Source organism: Oncorhynchus keta, chromosome 22, assembly GCF_023373465.1.
Source record: "Oncorhynchus keta strain PuntledgeMale-10-30-2019 chromosome 22, Oket_V2, whole genome shotgun sequence".
Lineage (NCBI taxonomy): Eukaryota > Metazoa > Chordata > Actinopteri > Salmoniformes > Salmonidae > Oncorhynchus > Oncorhynchus keta.
The window spans coordinates 2405415-2423491 of record NC_068442.1 but is presented as its reverse complement, the minus strand read 5'-3'; the positions used below and the strand labels follow the sequence as shown (position 1 = coordinate 2423491).

Here is an 18077-nt window from a genome sequence, read left to right as displayed (position 1 = left end):
TGGATGAGGAGATAGAGGGAAGGGGCGAGAGAGAGAGAGAGAGAGAGAGAGAGAGAGAGAGAGAGAGAGAGAGAGAGAGAGAGAGAGAGAGAGAGAGGAGAGGGGAGGGAGGGGGAGGGAGAGAACGGGTTTCGACGCAATGCAGACTGGCTATACTAAAGCACGCTGCCACGAGTGCTCTCTACACCACAAAAAGACAAGAGTATTTGTGTGTGCCAGCACTGGTGCAATATCTGCTCCGCTGGAGGGTGATGAGCAGGTATCTTAATCATTATTTCCCAAAAACCCAACAATGGTCCTAATGATAGGCTACTTATAAACTGATATTCTGGAAAAAGTAGTCTAACTTGGCACGGTCATTACTTTATACAGTTTACATTACAACATTCAGCTGTGCGTATTCTAACTCAGCTCAATTATGTGAGTGGCCAATGGCCGGAAAGAGCGGCCGCGGTGCAGATCGTTTCAGCACGACAAGGAGTGGCTTGATTCAGCGCCATGGACAGCGGTCGCGAGCCCCGCGTCTCAGAACAGACCGCTCGATCATCATCCTCCGGACGTTCCACCCCCTGCCCTTCCTCGTGCATGGTGCAACGTTATGTTGTTGTTTGTCCTGTCAGTCTAATCGATGGGACGAAACACGCAGGTTACCGTTTTAAGATTGATTTGCGTCAAGCTGCACTGAGTTCATTCAAGGACAGGGGGCTTTTCAAAGGCAATGAAGTGAGATGACTTTTTTTTTTAGAAGGGCTGCGTGCATGATCGCAAGGGGATGTCTGATCATTTGGGATAAGCTACAGTATACCTGTTCACTTTTTTTATAGAACACAATGGAAATAACTGTTTTAGGAACCTGCGTGTTTCGTCCCATCGATTTGCTATGTGTTTTTAAAATTGTCTAATAGGCCTAAACAAACAATAACATATATTTCCATTACTTTTGGAAAGTAGTGGGCCTTTTCATGGATGTGAATAAAAAAACATATATACATACGGGGCTTCACGGGATGACAGAGAGGACACAAGATCAGTTGGATACCAAAACAAGCCCTCTATCATGGAGGAACTATCTTTATTTACGTGCAATCAGTCAAAGCATTAGCATGTTGATTTATTACATCTCAGTTGTTACATTCTAAAGTAGCAATCCAAAATACTTCAATACACTCTGTAATATGCTTGCAGTCACTTGCAGTCAATGCTCAGGTCACTTGTCCAAAAAAAAAACTGTCTGTAACACCATGGGCCAAAAGGGGACTGACAGTTGTGTGTTTTATGACGCAAAGAACAGAGAATCGATGTCAAGCAAGACATAAAAGACCTGAGCTATTCCATCTAACATGTTCATGGAATGCATGATGCATATTTTGATTTTCAACATGTCAAAATTGGATTTAGAATGATCCAATGTCTTTTGGAGAGGTCAGTACAGGTGCATCAAAGCTGGCACAGAGAAACAAATAGCCATCACCAGCCAACCTTCACCCAGTACCCTGCCCTAAACTTAGTCACTGTCACTAGCTGGCTACCACCCAGTTACTCATCCCTGCACGTTAGAGGCTGTTGCCCTATGTACATAGACATGGAACACTGGCCACTTTAATAATGTTTACATAGTGTTTTTCCCATTTCATATGAATATACTATATTCTAGTCAAGGCTATCCCATTGAACTATTGCTATACATACACTACAAGTAAAACGTTTAGAACATCTACTTATTCAAGGGGTTTTCTTTATTTTTAAAAAACTATTTTCTACATTGTAGAATAATAGTGAAGACATCAAAACTATAAAATAGCACATATGTAATCATTTAGTAACCAAAAAAGTTTTAAACAAATCAAAATATATTTTATATTTAAGATTCTTAAAATAGCCACTCTTTACCTTGATGACAGCTTTGCACACGCTTGGCATTCTCTCAACCAGCTTCATGAGGTAATCACCTGGAAAGCATTTCAATTAACAGGTGTGCATTCTTAAAAGTTCATATGTGGAATTTCTTTCCTTCTTAATGTGTTTGAGCCAATCAGTTGTGTTGTGACAAGGTATGGGTAGTATACAGAAGATAGCCCATATTATGGCAGGAACAGTTCAAATATGCAAATAGAAACGACAGTCCATCGTTATGAATGGACATGGAGGTCAGTCAATATGGAACATTTCTAGATCTTTGAAAGTCTATTCAAGTGCAGTCGCAAAAACCATCAAGCTCTATGATGAAACTGGTTTTCATGAGGACTGTCACAGGAATGGAAGACCCAGAGTTACCTCTGCTGCAGAGGATAAGTTCATTAGAGTTATCAGCCTCAAAAATTGCAGCCCAAATAAATGCTTCACAGAGTTCAAGTAACAGACATATCTTATCATCAACTATTCAGAGGGAACTGTGTGAATCAGGCCTTCATCGTCGAATTTCTGCAAAGAAACCACTACCAAAGGAGACCAATATGAAGAAGAGATTTGCTTGGGCCAAGAAACACGAGCAATGGACATTAGACGGGTGGAAATGTGTGCTTTTGTCTGCAGTCCAAATGTGAGATTTTTGGTTCCAACCACTGTGTCTTTGTGAGACGCGGTGTGGGTGAATGGATGATCTCCGCATATGTATTTCCCACCGTGAAGCATGGAGGAGGAGGTGTGGTGTGGGGATGCTTTACTGGTGACACTGTGATTTATTTAGAAATCAAGGCACACGTAATCAGCATGGCTACCACAGCAATCTGCAGCGATACGCCATCCCATCTGGTTTAGGCTTAATGGGACTATCATTTGTTTTTCAACAGGACAATGACCTTAACATACAAATCATTAAAATCCAGACAGAAAATATTTACACAAGAAGCAATCTAATATCACACAGTCAAACTCTCAGTCATTTAGTAAGTTCACCATTCTGCGATTCTCACTGTTAATATTGCACGGCCTCCAGGCTACACACCTCCAGGCTGTGTAAGGGCTATTTTACCAAGGAGAAGAGTGATGGAGTGCTGCATCAGATGACCTGGCCTCCACAATCCCCCGACCTCAACCAGAATTAGATGGTTTGGGATGAGTTGGACCGCAGAGTGAAGGAAAAGCAACCAACAAGTACTCAGAATATGTGGAAACTCTTTCAAAATTGGAAAATCATTCGAGGTGAAGCTGGTTGAGAGAATTTCAAGTGTGTATTTTTTTTATATTGATATCACAAATGTATAATTTGTAGTTCTTTATTAAACATTTAGTTATTTGTTATTTGACTGTGTAAAACCTAGCAGTACTACTTAATTCTCTGAGTGAGACAGATACAGTGCCTTGCGAAAGTATTCGGCCCCCTTGAACTTTGCGACCTTTTGCCACATTTCAGGCTTCAAACATGAAGATATAAAACTGTATTTTTTTGTGAAGAATCAACAACAAGTGGGACACAATCATGAAGTGGAACGACATTTATTGGATATTTCAAACTTTTTTAACAAATCAAAAACTGAAAAATTGGGCGTGCAATCCCCAAAGCCACACCTGCTTTGGCCACCTTTCCTTCCAGTTCTCTGCTGCCAATGACTGGAACGAATTGCAAAAATCACTGAAGTTGGAGACTTATATCTCCCTCTCTAACTTCAAGCATTGGCTGTCAGAGCAGCTTATCGATCGCTGCAGCTGTACACAGACCATCTGTAAATAGTCCATCCATCCAACCAACTACCTACCTCATCCCCATATTTGTTTTCTTTTTTTTCTGCTCTTTTGCACACCAGTATTTCTACTTGCACCTGCTCATCTGCACATCTATCACTCCAGTGTTAATTGCTAAATTGTAAGTTTTGGCCTATTTATTGCCTTACCTTCTTACTTCATTTGCACACACTGTATACAGATTTTCTATTGTGTTATTGACTCTACGTTTTTTTTATCCCATTGTTGTTTTTGTCGCACTGCTTTGCTTTATCTTGGCCAGGTTGCAGTTGTAAATGAGAACTTGTTCTCAACTGGTCTACCTGGTTAAATAAAGGTGAATATATATATATACTGTGTTACTCTATATCCATGTTAAAACTGGTTATATCCATGATGAGTCTTCTATCTATCTCTATGCTACATACAAATTCGTCCCCTCTCTGCTGTGGGGACGATAAGGTTAACATACAGCTGGCGGGGTTTATGCTGCATCGGCAAAATAGAACAACCACCTCTGGTAAGACAAGGGGTGGCGATCAGTGTATATTTGTAAACAACAGCTGGTGCACAAAATCTAATATTTAAGGAAGTCTCAAGGTTTTGCTCGCCTGAAGTAGAGTATCTCATGATAAGCTGAAGATGACACTACAAGTGAGTTTTCATCCATAATTTTCATAGCTGTCTTTTTACCACCACAAACTGATGCTGTCACTAAGACCGCACTCAATGAGCTGTATAACGCCCTAAGCAAACAGGAAAACGCTCATCCAGAGGCAGCAGTCCTAGTGGCCAGGACCTTTAAAGCAGGGTAACAAATGGGTTTTACCTCATTTCTACCATCATGTTAAATGTGCAACCAGAGGGAAAAAAACTCTACCTTTATCCACACACAGAGACGTGTACAAAGCTCTCCCTCGCCCTCCATTTGGCAAATCTGACCATAATTCTATCCTCCTGATTCCCGCTTAAAGGCAAACTAAAGCAGGAAGCACCAGTGACTCGTCAACAAAGAAGTGGTCAAATGAAGCAGATGCTAAGCTACAGGACTGTTTTGCTAGCACAGACTGGAATATGTTACGGGATTCTTCCGATGGCATTGAGGAGTACACCACATCAGTCACTGGTTTCATCAATAAGTGCATCGATGATGTCATCCCCACAGTGACTGTACGTACCCCGACCAGAAACCACGGATCACTTTATTTAACCTTTATTTAACTAGGCAAGTCAGTTAGTCAGTCATCCAGAACGCCGCAGCCCGTCTGGTGTTCAACCTTCCCAAGTTCTCTCACGTCACCCCGCTCCTCCGCTCTCTCCACTGGCTTCCAGTTGAAGCTCGCATCCGCTACAAGACCATGGTGCTTGCCTACGGAGCTGTGAGGGGAACGGCACCTCAGTACCTCCAGGCTCTGATCAGGCCCTACACCCAAACAAGGGCACTGCGTTCATCCACCTCTGGCCTGCTCGCCTCCCTACCACTGAGGAAGTACAGTTCCCGCTCAGCCCAGTCAAAACTGTTCGCTGCTCTGGCTCCCCAATGGTGGAACAAACTCCCTCACGACGCCAGGACAGCGGAGTCAATCACCACCTTCCGGAGACACCTGAAACCCCACCTCTTTAAGGAATACCTAGGATAGGATAAAGTAATCCTTCTCACCCCCCTTAAAAGATTTAGATGCACTATTGTAAAGTGGCTGTTCCACTGGATGTCATAAGGTGAATGCACCAATTTGTAAGTCGCTCTGGATAAGAGCGTCTGCTAAATGACTTAAATGTAAATGTAAATGTAAATGTAGTTAAGAACCAATTCTTATTTACAATGACAGCCTACCCCATCCAAACCCAGACAACGCTGGGCCAATCCCCATGGGACTCCCAATCACGACCGGATGTGATACAGCCTGGATTCAAGCCAGGGACTGTAGTGACGCCTCTTGCACCGAGATGCAGTGTCTACAGGCAACATCCGCACTGAGCTAAAGCTGCTGCTTTCAAGGAGCGGGATGCTTATAAGAAATCCCGCTATGCCCTCCAACGAACTATCAAACAGACAGATAGGACTAAGATTGAATCATACTACACTGTCCCCAACGCTCGATAGATGTGGCAGGGCTTGCAAACTATTACAGACTACAAATGGAAGCACAGCCGAGCTGCCCAGTGACACGAGCCTACCAGATGACCTAAATTACTTCTATGCTTGCTTCGAGGCAAGCAACACTGAAGCATGCATGAGAGCACTAGCTGTTCTGGACGACTGTGTGATCACGCTTTCCAGAGCCGATGTGAATAAGACCTTAAAACAGGTCAACATTCAAAAGACCGCAGAGCCAGGCGGATTACCGGTGACGTGTACTCCGAGCATGTGCTGACCAACTGGCAAGTGTCTTCACTGACATTTTCAACCTCTCCCTGTCTGAGCCTGTAACACCAACATGTTTCAAGCAGATCACCATAGTCCACCATAGGTAACCTGCCTAAATTACTATTGACCCGTATCGCTAATGTCTGTCGCCATGAAGTGCTTTGAAAGGTTGGTCATGGCTCACATCAACACCATTATACCCAGAAACTCTAGACCCACTCCTGCCACCCAGGACCTCTATACCAGGTGGTGTCAGAGGAAGGCCCTAAATATTGTTAAAGACACCAGCCACCCTAGTCATAGACTGTTCTTTCTGCTACCGCAGGACAAACGGTACCAGAGCGCCAAGTCTAGGTCTAAAAGGCTTCTTAACAGATTCTACCCCAAAGCCATAAGACTCCTGAACAGCTAATCAAATGTTTACCCAGACTACCCCTCTTGACTACCCCCCTCTTTTATGTTGCTGCTAATTGAAGTAGTCAATTTTCTTCTTCACATTTGGCTGATCCATCCTGATGACCCCATTGGACATACCTCCAACAGGGTCTCCAGGAGGGATCAGACAATTCAGTTGGTAGTCCCAGCCAGTTGACTACATTAAAATGGTGGAAGCCCTCAATGGCACTGCCCATGCTAATACGAATGCCCATGCTAATATGGACTTTTGGCCACTGGTGGCCTCTGTCATTCTCAATGGACTGCTTATAACAACGCCACCTATAGGCCAATCGGTACCACTCTTTTTGACCAAAAATATTGTCTTCACTGTGAACCCCTGATGACAATTTACAAAGCATGGTTTGATTGTACACACTGTACAAGCAGGAATAAATGCACCAGTGGCAATATCCCACAACAGTTATGTGTGTTTATAACCACAGACATTGTAATTGAATAAAGTATGCGTAGCCTAATCAATGTATATCCTACAGGGTTAACATTAGGAATGAGTCTAGTATTAATGCTTACAACCCAAATAGTGTTATGAGAGTTTAGGCTTACTACACTTTTTATCAATTAGGCTACTTATTGTGCCCCCCCAAAAAAGTTCATAATCAATATCCATTTAGGTTTTTACAGTCAACTGGGTACTCAACAACAGGGAAGGTATCTTTGGACATGATCCATTGACAATCCATTGATAGACATTTTCGGGGCCAAACAGCAAGTGGAGTGAGCTCTTAACTGCTAGTATCATTAATAAAGAATGGGCTGTCTTTCCAACCCTCCCTATCTGCACAACGGATCTCCTTGACTTCCTCTCTCTCTCTCTCTCTCTCTCTCTCTCTCTCTTTCTCTCTGTCTTTCTGTCTCTCTCTGTCTTTGCCCCACACTCTCTCTCGGCTTAGTTTATTCTGCTAAGATGTGCTGCTAGCTGGTGCTACAAGTGGACCTACCATATTGATTAATGAATATCATACACTTAATATATCACTGTCGCACTTCAATTAAGTTATTGGAGTCGTTTGCAATATTAACTAGTTACTTTAAAGTAAGGACACTCCCATCCCACTTCCTAATTATTGCATGGAACTCCATTCCATCTCATATTGCTCAAATAAACAGCAAACCTGGTTTCAAAATGTATGTAGTTCTGTTCTTGATCTGTTCTTGTCTATTAATGTTCTGTACTGTGTCATGGTTCATGTTCTGTGTGGACCCCCAGGAGGAGTAGCTGCTGCTTTTGCAACAGCTAATGGGGATCCTAATAAAATACCTAATAACTAATATTATTGAAGAGTTACTATTCGTGGGAGGATCTATGTTGTTAATGTTATAAAATATGATTCTATTTTACGTTTTCCGTACATGACATTAATTGCAACTGTGGAATATTCAAATGTGTATTTCAGTACTTTGTTATAGAACTGTTTCGTCACTTGATTGTTTTGTTCTCATTTGCAAACCAAATAAAAAGTGGATCATATTTTTGTTGTTGTTTTACCTTAAACGTATATGTAACACAGGTCAAGTAATGTTGAATACTTACCGTTCGTTACTAGTGAGGTTCCAGTAACCAATCATATTTAACTAGGCAAGTCAGTTGAGAGCAAATTCTTCTTTACAATGACGACCTACCAGGGAACAGTGGGTTAACTGCCTGGTTCAGAACAACAGATTTTTACCTTGTCAGCTCAGGGATTCAAACCAGCAACATCTCGGATACTGGCCCAACACTCTAACCACTAGGCTACCTGCCACCCCACATTGTAACATGTTTAAAAGTTGACAACTATTACAAATCAACTGTCAGAAGCTGCTTAACGAGCTGTTTATTTTGAGCCAATCAATACTAAAAAAAAAATGGCCTGGCTCCCCCTCCACTTTGTTAAATAGAAAACCCAAACCCATGGCAGCAGATCCACAAGGTCTGCAATGAGAGGTGACTGTATAGTTCCCTGAAGGAAAAGCACCTTTAGTCAAACTGCTTTCTCTGTGAGAGCCTCCCAACACACAGCCATTAGACACACACAGCTGCACCACATATCGCACCTTCACAAAAAACATAAAGCCATGGCCAAAGGCCAATCAGACTTGTGAACATATTCCCTAGATGTGTATTGCCACTTTCCATGTTGTCTATAGTTTGTGAGGTGTGGAAACAGTTTGTTACTTTTATGTACAGTACTTTCGGAAAATATTCAGACCCCTTGGCTTTTTCCACATTTCGGTAGGTTACAGCCTTATTCTAAAATGTATTCAATAGTTTTTTTCCCTCATCAATCTACACACAATACCCCATAATGAAAAAGCAAGAACAGGTTTTTACATTTGCAAATGTATTTATTTTTAAATCTAAAAATGAAATAACACATTTACATAAGTATTCAAATCAAATCAAATGTTATTTGTCACATACACATGGTGAGCAGATGTTAATGCGAGTGTAGCGAAATGCTTGTGTTTCTAGTTCCGACAATGCAGTAATAACCAACGAGTAATCTAACCTAACAATTCCACAACTACTACCTTATACACACAAGTGTAAAGGGATAAAGAATATGTACATAAAGATATATGAATGAGTGATGGTACAGAACGGCATAGGCAAGATGCAGCAGATGGTAGTATACACATATGAGATGAGTAATGTAGAGTATATAAACATAACGTGGCATAGTTTAATGTGGCTAGTAATACATGTATTACATAAAGATGGCAAGATGCAGTAGATGCAGGAGTTTAAATGAGTACAGTATATACATATACATATGAGATGAGTAATGTAGGGCATGTAAACATTATATTAAGTGGCATTGTTTAAAGTGGCTAGTGATACATTTTTACATCAATTTCCATTATTCAGACCCTTTACTCAGCACTTTGTTGAAGCACCTTCGGTAGCGATTACAGCCTCGAGTCTTCTTCGGTATGATGCTACAAGCTTGGCTCTCATGTATTTGGGAGTTCCTCCCATTCTTCTCTACATATCCTCTCAAGCTCTGTTAGGTTGTATGGGAAGTGTTGCACAGCTATTTTCAGGTCTCTCCAGAGATGTTTGATCGGGTTAACGTCTGTGTTCTGTCTGGGGCACTCAAGGACATTCAGAGATTTGTCCCAAAGCCACTCCTGCATTGTCCTGTCTGTGTGCTTAGAGTCATTGTCCTTTTGGAAGGTGAAGCTTCACCCTGAGCGCTCTGGGGCAGATTTTCATCAAGGATCTCTCTGTACTTTGCTCTGTTCATCTTTGCCTCCATCCTGACTAGTCTCCCAGTGTCTGCTGCTGAAAAACATCCTCACAGCATGATGCTGCCACCCCCATGCTTCACCATAGGGATGGGTGCCAGGTTTCCTCCAGATGTGACACTTGGCATTCAGGCCAAAGAGTTCAATCTTGGTTTCATCAGACCAGAGAATCTTGTTTCTCAGGGTCTGAGTCTTTAGGTGCCTTTTTGCCAACTCCAAGCGGGCTGTTATGTGCCTTTTACTGAGGAGTGGCTTCCGTCTGGCCACTCTACCATAAAGGCCTGATTGGTGGAGTGCTGCAGAGATGGTTGTCCTTCTGGAAGGTTCTCCCATCTCCACATAGGAACTTTAGAGCTCTGTCAGAGTGACCATCAGGTTCTTAGTCACCTCCCTGACCAAGGTCCTTCTCCCCCGATTGCTCAGTTTGTCCGGTCGCCCAGCTCTAGGAAGAGTCTTGGTGGTTCCAAACTTCTTCCATTTAAGAATGATGGAGCCAACTGTGTTATTGGGGACCTTCAATACTGCAGAAGTTTTTTGGTACCCTTCCCCAGATCTGTGCCTCGACACAATCCTGTCTCGGAGCTCTACGGAAAATTCCTTCGACCTCATGGCTTGGTTTTTGCTCTGACATGCACTGTCAACAGTAGGACCTTATACAGACAGGTGTGTGCCTTTCCAAATCATGTCCAATCAATTGAATTTACCACAGGTGGACTCCAATCAAGTTGTAGAAACATCTCATGGATGAACCAGGATGTATCTGAGATCAATTTCGAGTCTCATTTGAAAGGGTCTGAATACTTATGTAAATAAAGCATTTCTGTTTAAGTTGAATACATTTGCAAACATTTCTACAAACCTGTTTTCGCCTTGTCATTATGGGGTATTGTGTGTAGATTGCTGAGGATCATTCTTTTTTTTGTTATCCATTTTAGAACAAGGCTGTAACATAACAAAAGGTGGAAAAAGTCAAGGGGTGTGAATACTTTCCAAAGGCACAGTATTTTGTTTTGTTGCTTTTTGTGCTATTGCTCTGTCTGTGCTGCTTGTTCTATGTTGCTTTGCATGTGCTCACTGCTCATTGTTTGTCTGTATTGTTGTTGTAATTGTTTATGATATCCTGCCCAGGGACTGTGGTTGAAAATTAGCTGGCTGGCTAAAACCGGCACTTTTACTGAAACGTTGATTAATGTGCATCGTCCCTGTAAAAATACAAATAAACTCTAACTCTTGCGCTAGCGCTAGTTAGCAACTTCCTTCAAACTACACGTGGAGACATAAAAGTGGTATCCACAAATTCACCTCACTTCTGCAGTATTGAAGGTCCCCAAAAACTTCTGCAGTATTGAAGGTCCCCAATAACACAGTACACTGAACAAAAATATAAACGCAACATGGAAAGTGTTAGTCCCATGTTTCATGAGCTGAAATAAAAGATCCCCAAAATGTTCCATATGCACAAAAAGCTCTCAAATTGTATGCACAAATTTGTTTACATCCCTGGTAGTAAGCATTTCTCCTTTGCAAAGATAACCCATCCCCCAGACAGGTGTGGCATATCAAGAAACTGATCAGCATGATCATTACACAGGTGCACCTTGTGCTGCGGACAATAAAGGCCACTCTAAAATCTTGTCAGACAACACAATAACACAGATGTCTCAAGTTTTAAGAATGTGCATTTGCCATGCTGACTGCAGGAATGTCCACCAGTGCTGTTGCCAGAAAATTGAATTTTAATTTCTCTACCATAAGCTGCCTCCAATGTCATTTTAAGGAATTTGTGATTACGTCCAACCGGCCTCACAACCGCAGACCATGTGTAACCACTCCAGCCCAGGACCTCCACATCCAGCTACTTCACCTGCAGGGTCGTCTGGGACCAGCCACCTGGACAGCTGATGAAACTGTGGGGCCGCAGAAACTGTCTCAGAGAAGCTAATCTGCATGCTCGTCGTCCTCACTAGGGTCTTGACCTGACTGCAGTTTGGCGTCGTAACCGACTTCAGTGGGCAAATTCTCACCTTCAATGGCCACTGGCACGCTGGAGAAGTGTGCTTTTCACGGATGAACTTGCATGGCATCGTTTGGGCGTGAGGTTGTGAACAGAGTGCCCCATGGTGGGGTTATGGTTTGGGCAGGCATAAGCTACGGACAACGAACACAACTGCATTTTATTGACAACAATTTGAATGCACAGAGATGAGATCCTGAGGCCCAATGTTGTGCCATTTATCTGCCCTCATCACCTTATGTTTCAGCATGATAATGCATGGCCCCATGTCACAAGGATCTGTACTCAATTCCTGGAAGCTGAAAATATCCCAGTTCTTCCAGGGCCAGCATACTCACCAGAAAGGTCACCCATTGAGCAGATTTGGGATGCTCTGGATCGACGTGTACGGCAGCGTGTTCCAGTTCCCGGCAATATCCAGCAACTTCGCAAAGCCATTGAAGAGGAGTGGGGCAACATTCCACAGGCCACAATCAACAGTCTGATCAACTCTATGCGAAGGAGCTGTGTCGCATTACATGAGGAAAATGTTGGTCACACCAGATACTGACTGGTTTTCTGATCCACGCCCCTACCTTTTTTAAAAGGTATCTGTGACCAGTCATGTGAAATCCATAGATTGGGGCCTAAATGAATTTATTATAATTGACTGAATTTATTATAATTGACTGATTTCCTTATATGAACTGTAACTCAGTAAAACCTTAGAAATGGTTGTGTTTTGCGTTTATATTTTTGTTCAGCGTAGATAAAGGGCCTCTTTGCCAAAATCCCGAAGTATCCCTTTAATGTGTGTAAAGGTGCACCCATCCAGAACAAAACCAACACATTGAGGTATTTTCTGAATTGTTTTATAAAAAAAATATATTCTTCAAAAGTTCACATACATTTGAACAATCTTACAAAAATATAAATAAATCTTAATGACATTTCATGAGCACAATTGATGTCTCCTTACATGCATACTTAATACGATTCCTATGGTTAAGCTGTCGGGGCCTGTAAGTTATTTTAAGACTAGTGATTTTAAAACTAGCTTCCCAAGGAACGGTTATGGCAAAATCAGATACTCTGTACAATAAAATAGTTCAATAAAATAAAGGACTACCCAAATAGTTCCTTTCAAATCATCCACGTAAAGGCACACAAAGCAAGATATGTTCGCATTAAGATTCTGAGTCAAGAATTTACAGTATAGGCCTATTTACAACAATACACAACAGGATATCTACAGTAGTCATTTCATAGTTCATTGAATGGACAGCAAAATACTTTGGAAGGTTAATTGATTTTCAAAGGTTATCGGTTTCCTAAAGACAGAGGCTCCAAACCCGTATTTCCTTCAGCGAGCTCCCCATTGGATGTTGCATCAGCACCTGTCATCTCACATTGTGCTGGCCAATTGTTCATGGAGACATGTCATGTGTGTTTTTTATTTACAAGTACATCTAGAATTGGAAAAGCCATGCCTGCATTTCCTTTCAAGCGGAGCAGAAACGCAATGGTCTTTGATCTTGTCCCCTGGAAGTAAAAAGAAGATCATGTTTTTTTGTGTGTGGTGACATTCCATCACTTCTGTCTAAAATGTCCCTAAAAAGCTTTTTTTTAATGGAAAATGTATACACAGTCACAAGTAAATTATACACACACTTACATCATCAGCAACGTCTTGCACACGTAACGTAAAATAGCTGCTTGAATGATTTACCTGAGACGCGTCTGCTGCGCGATTGCGTTTCAACCACACAGTGGCGCTCCGAGTTCAGAAATTCTTATAAACTCTCCAAAAGCAACCCAGTTTTAGAAGTTGTTGTAGCCACTCAACACTGTACGCTACTGACCTGTAATACAGTTTTAGGCCTACTGAAGGTGTCAAACAAATTAATTCCAGCTATTTTAAGATTATATGCCAACAAACACCGTGCGTAATAGGGTGGGTAAAATTGCGTGTAGTTATTCAAACATGCACATAGGCCGGACACTAAAGACATTCAACAAATGAATTCAAGTTATTGAGAGATTGCATGCCAACTAACTGCTTGCGTAAAAGCGCCCGTAAATGTTCTCAGGCTGGCTACTCACCGATATCGTTTTTTTCCCTGCTCAGCTAGGCCGTTGCTTGTTTTTTCATACATCTGTCAGCTTGCCAGTGTAATGTTCATATGGGCTAAAGTTAGTAAATCTGAGTGTCTCGAGAGAATCATCTTCGATGTACTCTGATTTGGCTAGGGACTGTTTGCTGTCGCTGGTAGATTTGAATTCGCCAAATGAAGTATTCTGTTGACCACAAGTCACGTGAGTATACACGGCGGTGTCCTCATCATTGCGTTCTCTGTGATAGAAGTAATTAAAATTGGAAACGATGACAGGGACAGGTAGGGCTATGGTCAGCACTCCGGCGATGGCACACATCGATCCCACTATTTTGCCGCCAATAGTAACCGGGCACATGTCTCCGTATCCAACCGTAGTCATGGACACCACCGCCCACCAAAATGCGGCGGGGATACTCGTGAATCCCGATTCAGGGTCGTCTGTCTCTGCAAAGTAAGCAGCGCTGGAGAACAGAATAACCCCTATGAGAAGAAAGAATATCAAAAGACCAAGTTCGCTGATGCTGGCGTTGAGTGTCTGGCCCAAGATTTGGAGACCCTTGGAGTGCCTGGAAAGTTTGAAAATCCTGAAGACTCGAACCAAACGGATTACTCTGAGTATGGCTAACGACATGGCCTGCTCGCTTCCCGCTCCCTGTAGCTCAGCGAGTTCAAGTCCAAGGGTGATGAAATAAGGAGCAATCGCTAATATGTCAATGACGTTCATTGCGTTTTTGAAGAAAGCCGGTTTGCTAGGGCACGATAAAAACCTCATGAGAAATTCAAAGGAAAACCACACGATGCAAAGTGACTCAACCATAAAAAACGGGTCTGTCAACGGATTTTTTTTTTTGTGGCGAGTAGTCCCATTCGTGATGAGGTGATTACTGAGTTCTATGTCTGTGCTGTGATCTTCCCTGAACCGTGGCAATGTCTCCAAACAGAAGATCAGTATGGATATCAAAATCACACTGACTGATACAACAGCTATCATCCGGGCAGGCCCCGAGCTGTCGGGGTATTCAAACAACAACCACATCTGGCGCTGAAACTCGTTGTCAGGCATCGGACGTTCCACCTCTCTGATCATACCTTCATCTTCTTTGAACATCTCTATGACCTCCTCTTCGATTTCATAAAATTTGATTTCTTCCATGAAAATGTCCATGGTAACGTTGACAGGTCTCCTAAGCCTTCCCCCTGACTGGTAATAATAAAGGATCGCATCAAAGCTGGGTCTATTCCTGTCGAAAAAGTACTCATTTCTCAACGGATCGAAGAAGCGCATCCTTTTACGTGGGTCTCCCAATAGCGTAGAGGGAAAGCGCGAGAGGGTCTTCAGTTGTGTTTCGAAGCGCAGCCCGGAGATGTTGATGACGACCCTCTCGCTACACTCCTGGTCGCCCCGCTCCACGTCGCAATCATCTTGGTACCGGGGAGGGACTACCGCAGTCTCGTCCTGGTTCTCACGGGATACAACAGTCATCTTTTGCCCCTCTCAAGGGTGAGCGCTTCACTCAACTCCACGGCCCCCACTGTCACTTTCTCTCGGTAGTTTTTCTTTCTTTCTCTCTCTCCCTCCTCTTTCTTTGGGTAATGAATCCAAGTAAATCCTCACTGTATCATTCCAGCCTCCCAAATTGTATGATTTATTACTCCACCATATGTTTTTTTCTGCCCAGTAAAAGTTTTCTTGTTGGTTTCCCCCATTTAAATCAATAAACTTTTTGTAGTTGCAGACGGCCCTGAAATACTCTTCAGTCTGTCGACTTGCTACCGTTGGCTGTCTACAGTATTGGCTATCATATTCACACCATTTTAAACAGCCAGAAGCCCTCCCCAAATTGACTGACGTGATGACACTCGCTGCACTGTCCACTGCTCACTTACTTCTCTCTCTGTGTCATGTTGTTGAATCTAACACAACTGGTAAACACCTATTACACTTCTTAAAAGTTTTCTCAACTCAGGACTTGCAGTGTTGACCAGTGCTCTAATATCTTATTTCAGAGAAACAAATCGCTGACATCATTTTTTAAAGGACTGACCGAGTTTCCTTTAGTTAACCTACACAACAATCACAACTCAGTCAACTTCACCAGTTCATTTTTTTTTTAAATGTTGCATTTCAAATGTTTGTTTCCAATGTGGACTAACCGCAGGGGCTTTTAATGCAGCTTCACATTGGAACAATATTAGCCATTTTTGCACATCATGTCTAAATCATCCGAAGGTATCAATAAATCATTGTGAAGCTCTACGAAGTCGGTTATAGATGTTGAGAAACAAATTGATGCTTGAACAATGCTGATATCGGTCCCATGACTTGAATGGGATTTGTGTCACAAAGGCTAAAATGTTAGCACGTGGAAACAGTGCCAGAGAAACTACACCAAAGCATGGATTGCTGTCATACCTTGGCCATAGACTGCTTACAGGGTAAGGAAATCATGAAATGTAATTTTGAAATTTGGGGAACTTTCCCCTTAAGAACGACTGCAACACGCAAAATGAAAAAAATATTTTTTACATGTTCTTGATATTACAGGAAGCCCTCTGCCCACACTGTGAGTTAATGCTCTCTTACACAAACGGTTTCAGTTGCTTCACACATGGTGTGCTTTGAAGACTGTGAGAAATGAACCGAAACAAGATCAACCATCCTTCCTAGGAATATACAGTTGATTAATCTGTGTGTCAAAACAGAAGCCCCAAACCCAAGATAGGCTGTGCATCTACAGATACTCCTCAAATGACCCATTTTTGATACAGTAGCCTATGTAGCCTACCCAACCCATGCTATAACAGCTAATTGATGGCCAATGAAGTTCACTTTTACTTTTGTGGTGATCAAACGTTTTCTGAATGGGTGACCATCAGTTAACATAGTGGACACAGCTTAACTGCTCCCTCTATCTATACAGACCCAGGGTTGGATGTTAGCGTCAAATGTCAGCGTCAGCGACATGGTTCCCCCCACCGATAACCTGTTAGCAGCATACAGCGGTCACCAAACGGCTATCTAGGTCAGGCTAAGGTGGCAGGGCCTTCTGTCTTCATGTTGGGGCGGCAGGTAGCCTAGTGGTTAGTGTTGGACTAGTAACCGAAAGGCTGCAAGATCAAATCCCTGAGCAGACAATGTAAAAATCTGTCATTCTGCCCCGAACAAGGCAGTTAACCCACTGTTCCAAGGCCGTCATTGAAAATGAGAATTTGTTCTTAACTGACTTGCCTAGTAAAATAACAAACAGTCAGAGTCACTTCAAGCTGATGAATGTGTCAGAATAAAAAAAGGTTCTAAGAATGCCAGGTTCATCATTACTGTCAAGAATCTGGATCTAGAATTTCTCTGTCATTTTTCACATCTTTTCCCCCCCTTTGGTCATGTAAGCTATGACACGCAGATGCTCTTACGCAGCCTTAACTGAAAACAGCACTAACTGATGACCAGTCACCTCATTTGCCTCTGAGAGACACACTTCTTTCCCAGAGTTAATATATTGCATATGTGAATCTGGGGAAAAAGTAACTCTGTAACTAATGTAATGGACATGGGTTATTATAGCTGACTGAAAAATAATATAATTTAGTTAGACCCCCCACTCCCACCCCCCTACCCGCCCAATGGAGCCTGAGGCGTGTAAAATGCTGACAGGAAGCACATTCGACCCCCTCATTATGGGTGTCCTGACCTATGGGTGCAGGAGACCCTCCATGGCAACAGGATATCCTCAAGTCATTCACACCACTAACGGAAGGCAACATAGAGGTCATGCCAGGTCCCACAGCGCTCCCATGTACACAGTACACAAGCATGCATACATTGAAGCACAACATGAACTCATCAACCAACGTTGACTTGTCAAAATACATGCATGGATAATAGTGTATATAATAATCCAAGTCTTTCCTTCTTATAGGACGTTAGAGACTGATTGACAAGGACTGCATGCATACATACACTCAGTGTCGATCACGCAACAGAAAAGCATGGCATTGGCAATGTATCCAGATCAATTCATTGTTATCGTATCATTATCATGGAATACTCTTGGTGTTAGGGATTGACGTCGGAGATGAGGCATGATACCATGTGGTCCTCCCTCCGTATGGAAGTATTAAAATCGATATCATGATGATGAAACACTGCGCCAGGTTCCTTCTGGGTGGAAGTCGTGTTTACCGACTTTGAACACAGTTGCACGCATGCAGTTCACCATGCAGCCTCTCTGTATCTAAATATAGCAGAGATGAG

General features: G+C 42.5%; 1 protein-coding gene across 4 annotated transcripts; it reads right to left on the bottom strand.

The window, feature by feature from the left end:
- Nucleotides 1–12570: 12570 nt before the first annotated feature.
- LOC118400889 (shaker-related potassium channel tsha2-like) lies at nt 12571–15811 on the bottom strand. Of its 4 annotated transcripts, XR_008075265.1 has the most exons (3): nt 13812–15811; nt 13438–13570; nt 12571–13250 (listed from the first exon to the last, which is right to left on the bottom strand). XR_008075265.1 is itself a non-coding variant. In XM_035797887.2 (2 exons), exon 1 carries the CDS (start codon nt 15306–15308, stop codon nt 13857–13859), a length of 1452 nt encoding a protein of 483 aa, XP_035653780.1. In that variant the 5' UTR covers nt 15309–15811; the 3' UTR covers nt 12571–13570; nt 13812–13856. The 4 variants fall into 4 exon arrangements, 2 of the variants coding, with proteins under 2 accessions (XP_035653780.1, XP_035653781.1); XR_004829123.2 differs by having other exon boundaries at nt 13438–15810; XM_035797887.2 differs by having other exon boundaries at nt 12571–13570.
- Nucleotides 15812–18077: the final 2266 nt, after the last annotated feature.

Bases quoted from the DNA above. Each gene is read 5' to 3' on its own strand.
- LOC118400889 (XM_035797887.2), bottom strand. From the start codon at position 15,308: ATGACTGTTGTATCCCGTGAGAACCAGGACGAGACTGCGGTAGTCCCT.